Below are 10,993 nucleotides of genomic sequence, written 5' to 3' on the forward strand. Positions count from 1 at the left end.
ACGCCTCTAAGCAGATGACGTCACTGCCGCGCGGAACCCCTTCCTTCCTCTCCACAGGTATCCTCCACGGAGCTGGACTTTCTCAGCTTCCCCGGCAGCGCTATCAGCCCAGCGATCTACGTGCTGACCAGGCCCCAAACAGCCACGTCAAATACGTCTGGTAAAACTGCGGACACTCGCTCCTGGCTCGTGCGCAGGCTAATGGGCCGTGTGCTTCCGGGGGGACCCAGGACGAGCAGCTGTTTTTGGCTCCAGCATCTCGAGCAGCACAAGGGCATCCCGAGGGCCCCGTCTGCAGCCGGCTGCGGAGCCTCAGGGAGGGGCTGTGCAGTGGCCTGGGGGAGGGGCGGGCACCTGGTGGAACCAGTGTTCCAATTAGGGGGCCGCTTCTCATGGAGGAAAGGCACTAAGTGAAGTGGAGGAGATGGTTTTTTTTTTGTTTTTTTTTTGTTTTTTTTTTTTTTTAAGATTTATTTGTTACACAAAGAGAGGAGAGAGGTCCTCCATCTGCTGGTTCACCCCCAAGTTGGCCGCAATGGCCGGTGCTGCGCTGATCTGAAGCCAGGAGCTTCCTCCGGGTCTCCCATGTGGTTGCAGGGGCCCAAGGACTTGGGCCACCTTCCACTGCTTTCCCAGGCCATAACAGAGAGCTGAATCAAAAGTGGAGCAGCCAGGTCTCGAACCGGTGCCCATGTGGGATGCCGGCACTTCATGCCAGGGCGTTAACTTGCTACACCACAGCACCAGCCCCATGGAGATGGGTTCTTTGGACCAGACTCCGAGACCCAATTCGCCAGTTACACTTCAGCCTAACATTAGCAGTGTGAGAGTGAAGGCCCCTTCTCGCCCTGCATGGGGAACTTGTGTAGGGTGGTCCCAACCCTGGGCACACGGGGCACTGAGCTCCTGGCCTTTTTTCTCCACCGCAACAGGAAAATGCTGCAGTCTCTGGGCCGCCCAGAAGTCCACATGGCCCTGGACGTGGTCCTGGTGAGGGGCTCGGGCCAGGAGCACGAAGGGTGCCTGCTGCTGACGTCAGAAGTGCTCTTCGTGGTGAGCGTCAGCGAGGACACCCAGCAGCAGGCCTTCCCCGTCACGGAGATCGACTGCACGCAGGACAGCAAGCAAAACAACCTGCTCACCGTGCAGCTCAAGCAGCCGAGGGTGGCCTGTGACGTGGAGGTGGGTTCCAGCCGACGGGGCACCATATGAATTAAACAGGGCTGGGGTGCTTTAGTGGGTGTGACAGTTGAGCTCCAAAATGAGCGAGTGGGAACCAGCGAGGCTCACAGCAGCAGTCCCAGGCCACTGCTCCACAAGGGCCCCAGGGCTGCCTGTGGCAGGTCTGTGGGTGCAAGAGGGCCCTACATGAAGTTCAGCTCCCTCCCCACACCCAGCCCCTGAGACTTCAGGGGTCAAATGCTGTGACGGGGCTCCCCCTCCCCGGCCACCGCTTTGTAATCTGCGGCCATGTGTTCCCTTTCCCGTGGGATAATTTCCCGTCTCGTAAGTACCACAGGGGCTCCTGGGGCAGCTCCATGGCCCGAGATGTGCTGGCCGACAGAAGTGGAAGTGGAGGGGGTGCTCCCAGGGGACGTACTGAGTGCCAGGGGTCAGAGGCAAGCCCTGAGCAGGACACGAGCGTCCTGCAGTCCAGCCCAGGGTCAGCAGGTGCACCCACTGCAAAACTGCTCTCTGCTCCCGACTCCCGGTGAGCGCCTGCTCCACGGGGCCTGCGTGTGACCTGCGAAGCTTCTTTCCCATGACAAGGACTGAGTGCCCCCAGCAGGCCCAGCCCGATTCCTCCTTTCATTTTCTTCCTGATATGGGAGCTTGTGTCTCCCTCACACCCGTTTGGGTAAAATTTTCTGAGAAGGTGGAAAGCAGCCAAGCACAACAACTCTATAAGATTTCTCTAGTTTCTTGGATCCTAATCAGTCAGGCTTTAAGCTGGGGCTTGGCACCAGGACTACATTGCTGCTGCAAGTTGATGACTTTCTGGGAATAAACAGAGGTCAGATGTCCAGGCTGATTTTATTACATCTGCCGAAATCTTCTGATCCAGTTGACAATAAAGCAGCAGTGACCTGGCTGCAGGATTTGGCCGGGGATGGAATGGGATCATTATCTGCACATCCTTACACCGAGGCCCTAACAGTGTCTGTGACCGTCGTCGTCCCTTAGCTGCTTGCTCAGTGTCTGACATCTTACAACTCCCGAGACCAGAAATTAGCTCCTTCTGTTGAACTCTACTGTCTTCAGTTGTGAGCGCTTGCATTTCTGCGTGAGGAGGGTCCTGTGAGGAGTTACCACTGCTTCTCCAGGGGCCGTTGGGAGGATCGCTGAGGTCACGCCCCTAGAAGTTGCCAAGGATAACCGAGCCCATGCAGTCAGACGCCCAGGACGCCATGCGCAGTGCTGGTTTTCCCTGGGTGTCCCGGCCCGAGGGTCAGGGTTGAGCGCTGGCTCCAACAGAGGCAGGGAAAGGTGGCTGCGGAGCAGGCAGGCTGCCAGCGGAGACGGGCCCTGAGCTCCGCCGGCCGGCACCGGCTCCTGGGCCCGCGCTGCCCCGTGTGCCTTCACCTGATGTCTCCTCCACTTGCCCCATCCAACCTCCCCCCGCCCCAGCCCAAAGAAGATTCAAGCTAGACACAACGCTGCTTATCAAAGGTGCCGTGAACTAATGTATGTCAGGGTGTGGGGGGTGTGGGTGGGAGTGGGGGTTCGGGCTGCTTTGACAGTTTTCTTCAGTTGCCCTTCTCACATCAGCACACAGAACACAACCCAGATCCGCAGCTTGGTTAGGAAGCCTGCTGCTGTCCTGTAGTCAAAACCACGAGCGCTCTTCCAAGATCTTTACATAAAATGGCTTTTCTGATTTATTGCTTTTGCCTTAGATGCTAGGAAACACAGCACCTTTGAATTTTGGAAGGAATTAATTTGTAGATGACATCATTCAGTACATTCAAATATGGCAGGATTCAGCTTTTTTGAAAAAAATCTACATTTGCTTTTCTTGGTTAAATGCAGCCATTTTTAGGGGTAATAATTGCTTAATATGCCTGGCACATTATTGAAATCCCTTCTGAGAGGCTCAAAATGAGTCAGAAGGTCAGTTTATTCCTTGGCCAGGTTCCTTTCACAACACGGGTTTCCTGTGCTGCTGTTCAGGAGGAGCAATTAAGACTCTGTGTATTCCAAGCTCCCCAGCTGAATCCTGCCCCATCAGATGATATCATCAGAGCTCTGGCTTTAGCCTGGTGGTACACAGCTTTCATCTGTCAGTGAACCTTTAGGGGCCTTTATTTTCTTTCCCAAGCTGAAAAATACGAGACCCAAACTCTTAACGGATGCCCCCCATCTTCCTCTGACAGGCCCCTCTCCCATCTCACTGGCTTTCTGCAGCTTTTAAACCATTTTGCGCTGTACTGTTTCTGAGCCGCACATAGACATGTATAGGAATTCTTTGTTACCACTACTTTGAGGATTTAAAGGCCCTTGTTAAAAGTTTACAACCCATGCGGAGTGGTTCTGCTCGGAGGGCAGCAGCTGCCTCCTGGCCCAGCCAGTGGCTTGCACGGCAAACTCGCCGCTCCACCTGATCTGCACACCAGCTAGCCCAGGGCTTGTGTGGGGAGAATTTATAGCTCTAACTGCCTCTGACAGGTACTTTCTCAGAAAATCTCACTTAAGAACTGAGGTAGTTTATCTCTGCTCTCCTATTCAAGTTCCACTGAAGATGAGCCAGACTTTTATGAACTATAAATGTACTTTGTATCCTCCCTTTTTCCATAAAAATTTCCCCTTCCTCTGCCCAGTTTTTCTATTTTCTCTGGCTTTAAATCCTTGTATTTATAAAAACAGAAAATGTTACAGTTCAAAAGGTATTTTTTTCAATGCTGTGTCCAAAGCCACTTTTACAAGAGGTGCTCTGCTCAACTTTTTTGGGGGAGTCAAATCAGATTTTACCTAAAGAGGTTTTTCAGGGGTTGGGGTGCTGAGGCTGACACAGCTTTTACTTCCGGGAGCCGAGTTTACTTTAACGTTGCTTAGATTTCGGCTGGTTGGTAAAGGGCACTGGCGGACGTCTGGAAGCTGCAGTCAGATCAACTTAAACTGTGCGTCCGACGCGCTTACCCTAACGGAAGTGGTCCTGATGTTCTCCCCACAGCTGCGGTGCTAGAGGAGAAATAAAAAAGGAGGCTGTTTGGGATAAGATGACTTTATTAGATGACCTAACAGGTTCAGGGGGCAAAAGACCAGGAATAATTTTGCTGTGAAAGTCTCATTACAAGGGTTTGGCAGGTGACGACTCTGTCTTGTTGGGTCCCAGGTGGATGGAACGCGGGAGAGACTGTCAGAGCAACAGTACAACAGACTTGTGGACTACATCACCAAGACAGCTTGTCACCTGGCCCCCAGCAGCTCTTCCGTGCAAACACCTTGCCCCGTGGTGGCTGTGGAGCCTCCCCCCTCCACTGTTAAAACCTACCATTACTTGGTGGATCCACATTTCGCTCAGGTCTTCGTAAGTAAATTTGTCATGGTGAAAAATAAAGCCCTGAGGAAAGGGTTCCCTTGAGACCAGAGGTAACCGACTCCTGCTTGTGCACTTTATTTTTGAAAAGCAGAAACCTGGCTACAGCCAATGTGAGTATAACGTCAACATCTTGCTATTTAGTAGTAACATTCTCCCTAAAACACCGAAGATTCTTTAAAATCAAGTAACCCAAAGTTTGTTTCCCTCCTGAAGACAACAGTGTACAGAATCCTTCATGTTGTATTCTAAGTACACACAGAAAATGCATTCCTTTCTGCTCCATAATGCTGTCTCCCAAAACTTCCTCTATAATTTGGATCTGGTCACTCTCTAAAGCAAAATGTGGTCAGGAGTGAGTTAGGAGAATTGGAGTTAAAATTTCATTCCTAATTGCATCTGGTTGGGCACTCAGTGTGCAGAGGTTTCGATTCTTGTTTAACTTGGTAACTCTAACTTGTATGTGATGCTACTCTTGCTAACAGCTGCTATATACATACTCCCTTTGAAGTCTGCAAACTACTAGAATTTGCGAGTCTGATAACACTGCAGGTGCATTTTGGAAAACAAGTGTCCAATTTGTGTTTACTAGACAAGCTCACAAACCTCCTGTGTCTATCAGTACTCAGGAAGCTTAGCTCCGTGAAAGAAACCAAACCTCCTAGGAACTCCCTGGGCACTGGAGGAGAGTTAAGAACCCCAGTTAATGCTGACAATAACAGAGGTCCAGATAGTTCACTCTGCTGAGTTGACTTGATAAAGCATAAAAATATTCCCAGTGTCTAAGAATGGGTTTGGCTCAAATTCCCAGGTCACCAGAATTCTTCAGTGTTCAGTAAATAGTCTAATGAAATTAAAACATGTTTTCAAAAGACATCTGAACCTGGGACTTACAATTTTGAAATGCTAAGAAAATGCAATTTCAAATGTCCACTGATCTTTAATTCTCCCATGTTGTTGGATGTAAGAATTCATTACATAACTTCCTGGAAACTACGACTGTAGAGACCATTCAGGGTGACTATGACAAATGGATTTAGGGAAGTGACAGTTTTATCAATCTCCAGAGTATTTTTAAGAATGTAAATATGTATTCTTTTATGGAAATTTTGCATACTGCTTCTAAGAACCATTATATAAAAATGTTTAAAATAAAAAGTATCCTTGAATTACCATACATTTTAAATGTCTATTATCAGGGTCTTTTTTACAATGCAGTCTTTCACAGATACGTAAGTTTAATACAGGTCACGTCACTGAGAAGAATTTTGCACATGAGCAAGATAGTGGCTGAGTAAGACACTAGCAGTCCTCCCCCCACAAATACACCAACGTTCATGAAGCCACCTTGACAAGTGCCAGTGCAGCCAGGTGAGAGTGTAAGAGGAAGGAACAAGTTGCCCATACACCCCCTCCCTGGCTCCAAGGACAAAGAAAAATGCTTCTCACTTGGGGGAGGGAGAGCAAATTAAATCCAGACTTTTGACTTGAAACCTAGTACCAAGCCTGCTCGGTGAAACATAAAGCCAGACAGAGCCCCATGGCCTCTGGCGCCCCCTTAGCCGGACCGCTTCTACCACCCCTTCCCAGCCTCCAGTGGACAAGGCAGCAAGACTCCAGCTGCTGGGAAGGCAGGCAGGAAAGGGAGCCCAGTAGCAGGCCTTCCAGGTGAAGCCCAGCAACTGACGAAGCCCAAAGGCCTCTGTCCCCACGCCAGTGCCCAGACATAGCCTCTAGACGTGGCCCATATCAGGGGGAGACACGCCAGCAGGACGACAGAGTCCCAACCATTCCCGACAGGAAAGGCAAGCATCTGCGTGACAGCACAGGGCCCTCTCCTGTCATCCTGGGCAGCCAGAGGACTTTACCACACCTCTGGCAACCCCAGGCAAACAGCAACCAAGACTCCAGGCCACCAAACATGGGACTCGGTGCCATGCAGGGAAAACCCCACCACTGGGAGATCCTAACAGTCCCTGTCCCCAGGCCAGGACCTTCGCTGGTAAAGTGAAGACATACACATCCCAGCCAGCATCACTCGCAGCCGCGGACTGCAGTGTATCAGCAGTCCAAGTAGCAGTGTGGGCCTTCATCCTGCGCCGATCCTGCACTAGTCTTGTGGGCTGTAAGCTCCAGCTGTGATCTACCATTGTAGCCAAGGCATTGCCCCTCAATTCCTTCCCCACCCCAGGCAGCACAACTGGGAAAGACACAGATATCAAGACATTACCCAGAAACCAGGAGCTGGTGCCGTCCCCATCAGCCACTGGGCCAGCACTACCATGACCCTGCCACTGCAAAGGCCCCAGTGACCCTAGTCTCAGGAGCCAGGAAGCCCAAGGCCACTCCACAGGCTGCCACTGAGCATCTCATGCCCCTGCTGGGAATGAGGAGCGCCCAACACCCCCAATGTTGCTGTCATCAATTACAGTCAAAGAAACAGGGACACTACACTGGAGCAACCAAATACAACTCAAGCCAAAACAGCCTACCAAATGGAAGAGAATCAAACCTTACAATACAGCAAACTGGCAAACCACAAAGGTGAACAAAAGGGGAAGAAAAGGACAAAGGATATTCAAAATAAAAGACATTTTTAAGAATCATAGGATTGAGTCATTACTTGTCAATGATAACTTTAAATAAATGTAAATGGATTAAATCCCCCAATTAAAAGACTGGCAAATGGATTAAAAATCAAGACAGCAAAATGCTGTCCACAAGAAACGGACTTTAGTAAAAGCAGACACAGGCTTAAAGTCAAAGGATGAAAAAAGATACTCCATGCAAACAGAAACCAAAAGCAAGCCCCATTACCTATACTTAGACAAAAACTTTAAGACAAAAACTAAAAAGAGACAGGATCACTGTATAATGATCAAGTCACAAGATTTAACCATCATAAATATGTATGCACCTAATGCCAAGTACCCAATCCTATAAAACAAAGGGAGAGAGACTTGAGTACCTCACTTTCACCAATGCACATATCATCCAAAAAAATCAAAGATACATCAGAATTAAATACATTACTCAAAATGGAAGTTACCAGATATTAAGCACAATTCATGCAGCTGCTACAGAATGCACATTGTTTTTAACAGCACATTGAAGATATCTCTAGGATAGACCAGATACTAGAACAAAAAAACCTCTCAAAACACATCGAAATCCTATCATGTATGTCTTCTGACCACAATGGAATAGAACTAAAAAGCACTAACAAGAAACTTCAGTAACAAATCCATGGAGACTGAACAACATGCTTCTGGATGAACATGGGACACTGAAATAACAAGGGATATCTAAAAATTCCTTGAAACAAAAATGGAAACAATAAACCAAACGGATGGGATACAGTAAAAGCAGATCTTAAGAGTTCATAGCAATAAGCATCTATGTCCAAAAAATAGATATTGAATGAACAATATAACAGTGCATCTCAAAAGGACCTACAAAACCAAGAACAAAACAAACGCATGGTTCGGAAGAAAAAACAAAGGTCACAGCTGAAACAAATGAAAGAGACTAGAAGAATGTAAAGGATTAGTGAAATGGTGGATTCATTTTTTGAAACAAAATAAACCTTTAGACTAACCCCCCAAAAATGAAATTTTTCAGATGAAAAAAGGAGGCATTACAAGCAATACGATAAGAATGCAAAATATCATTAGAAACTATTATGAGTAACTATACATCCAATAAATTGGAAAACCTAGAAGAAATGGCTAAGTTGCTAGACACATGTAACTCCCCCAATTTAAAGCATGAAGCAACGTGAACAGACCACTAATGACTCAGATTGAACCAGTCACTAAGAAAAAAATTTCCCATCAAAGAACAGCTGAGAAGTAGACAGCTTCACTGCTGAATTCCACCAAACTTTGAGAAGAACTGGTATTGGTTCTTCCTTAAAACTATCCCAAAAAGTTGAAAGGGAAGGAATCCTAAATTCTGTCTCTAAGAGGAACATTTCCTTTGATTCCAAAACAAGGAACACAACAACAAAAACTATACACTAATAACCCTATGAACAGAGATGCAAAAATCCTCAATAAAATATTAACAAACTGAATCCACCATCACATCAAAAAGATCAGCCACTGTGATCAAGTGGGATTTTTCCCAGGGAGCCAAAGATGGCTCAAACAAATCAAATACAATACATCACACTGACAGAATAAAGGATAAAACTCATGATTTGGCTTGGCAGATGGGGTGGGCGGTTTGGCATGGCATTGTGGCATAAAACTCCGACATCCCATGTGAGTGCTGGTTCGAGTCCCTGCTGCTCCATTTCTGATCCAGGTCCCTGATAATGAGCTTGGGAAAGCAGTGGAGGACAACCCAAGTACACAGGGCCCCTGCCACCCACGTTGGAGACCCAGATGGAGTTCCAGGCTCCTGGCTTTAGCCTGGCTTAGTCCCAGGCATTGTGCCCATATGGGAAGTCAACCAGTAGATGGAAGAACTGTCTCTTCCTCTAACTTGGCCTTTAAAATAAGTAAATAAAGCAGTCTTTAAAAACAAAATCACAAGATCAGGGTAGTGTCTAGCCTAGAGTAGGAGCAGCAAACATCTGGCCTGCAGGCAGTAAAAAGCCCATGAAACCATCTGGTCTGGCCCTGCCAAGGCAACTGCAGGCCCTTGGCAGAGAAAAGTTTCCCAACCCTGGCCTAGAGGTTATCAGCCTTGTTGGATTCCGTACTTGACTCTGGTTCCTGACTCCAGGTTTCTGCCACTCATGTGGGAGACCTGGAACAATTTCCCAGTTTGGGAAGAGAACCAGTGGATGGGAGCAGACATGCACGTGTTCTGCCTTTCAAATAATTTTTCTACCTCAAATAATTTTTTAAAAAATCTTTATCTCAATAGACCTACAATAAGCAATTAATAATATTAACATCCATTCAAGATAAAAAAAAAAAACCTTGAATAAATTACACATACAAAGAACATACCTCAACATAATAAAGGCTATGCAAACCCAGGGCCAACACACTGAGTGCAGGAAAGGCTGATAGCATTTCCTGTAAGATCTTGAACCAGAGAATGGTGTCCACGCTCACTACTCACATCCACTGTAGTATGGGGAATCTTAGCCAGTGCGTTAGACAGAGGGAGAAATAAAAGGCACACAGATGGGAGAGGAAGTCAAATTACCCAACTGCAGATGACGTTTCTTTACACAGAAAAACCTAAAGGATTCACCAAAAGCCTCTAAGAAATGATAAATTACAGACTACAAAAATCAGCATTTTTACCAATAACATGCTGAGAATTATTATTATTTTTTGACAGGCAGAGTGGACAGTGAGAGAGAGAGAAAAGCCTTCCTTTGCCGTTGGTTCACCCTCCAATGGCCGCCACGGACAGCGCGATCCGAAGCCAGGAGCCAGGTGCTTCTCCTGGTCTCCCATGGGGTGCAGGGCCCAAGCACTTGGGCCATCCTCCACTGCACTCCCTGGCCACAGCAGAGAGCTAGCCTGGAAGAGGGGCAACCAGGACAGACCAGGGCCCAACCGGGACTAGAACCCGGTGTGCCGGCGCCGCAGGCAGAGGATTAGCCTATTGAGCCACGGCACCGGCCTCATGCTAAGAATTATAAAACTACTGCTATTCACAGGAACTCCCCCGCCCCCAAATAAATGGTATAAATCTAGCCAAGCACAGGGAAGACATCTACAATAAAAACTTCAAGATGCTAATGAAAGAAAGTGAAGACAAGAATATGGGAAGACTCCCATGTTCATGGATTAAAAGAATGTTATTAAAATGTACACATTACCCAAAGCAATCTATGGGTTCAATTCAATCTCCATCAAATTACCAATGAGACTCTTCACAGAACTAGAGAAAAACCTTTCAAGAGTCATATGGAAGTGCAAAAGACCCTGAATAATCAGAGCAATCTTGAACAAAGAGCCAAACTGGAAGTATCATACCACCTTATTTCAAGACCTACTACAGGCCAGCGCCGTGGCTCACTAGGCTAATCCTCCACCTGCAGCGCTGGCACCCCAGGTTCTAGTCCCAGGTGGGGCACTGGATTCTGTCCTGGTTGTTCCTCTTCCAGTCCAGTTCTCTGCTGTGGCCCAGGAAGGCAGTGGAGGATGGCCCAAGTGCTTGGGCCCTGCACCTGCATGGGAGACCAGGAAGAAGCACCTGGCTCCTGATCGGCGCAGCCATTTGGGGAGTGAACCAATGGAAGGAAGACCTTTCTCTCTCTTTCTCACTGTCTAACTCTGCCTGTAAAAAAAAAAAAAAAAAAAAAAAAAAAAACCTAACCTACTACAGAACTGTTGTAATCACAACAGTATGGTACTGGCCTAAAAACCCATATATAGACCGTGGAACAAGACAGAGATTTCAGAAATGAATTCACACATTTACAGCAAAGTGATTCACCACTAAAGTGTCAAAACCATACACTGGAGAAAGGACATTTTCTTCAAT

General features: G+C 47.4%; 1 protein-coding gene across 20 annotated transcripts in view; it reads left to right on the plus strand.

Moving 5' to 3' along the window:
* VPS13B (vacuolar protein sorting 13 homolog B) overlaps positions 1 to 5,716 on the plus strand; it is a 779,033-nt gene extending 773,317 nt beyond the window's left edge. For all 20 annotated transcript variants that reach the window (XM_089336373.1, XM_089336374.1, XM_051844658.3 and 17 more), the window contains 3 exons: positions 58 to 160; positions 933 to 1,182; positions 4,334 to 5,716. In XM_089336373.1, coding sequence (XP_089192499.1) covers positions 58 to 160; positions 933 to 1,182; positions 4,334 to 4,582 — 602 coding nt within the window. In that variant the 3' untranslated portion in view covers positions 4,583 to 5,716. The remainder of the gene's footprint in view (positions 1 to 57; positions 161 to 932; positions 1,183 to 4,333) is intronic.
* Positions 5,717 to 10,993: the final 5,277 nt, after the last annotated feature.

Source organism: Oryctolagus cuniculus, chromosome 6, assembly GCF_051225735.1.
Source record: "Oryctolagus cuniculus isolate XC-2025 breed Fujian yellow rabbit chromosome 6, ASM5122573v1, whole genome shotgun sequence".
NCBI lineage: Eukaryota > Metazoa > Chordata > Mammalia > Lagomorpha > Leporidae > Oryctolagus > Oryctolagus cuniculus.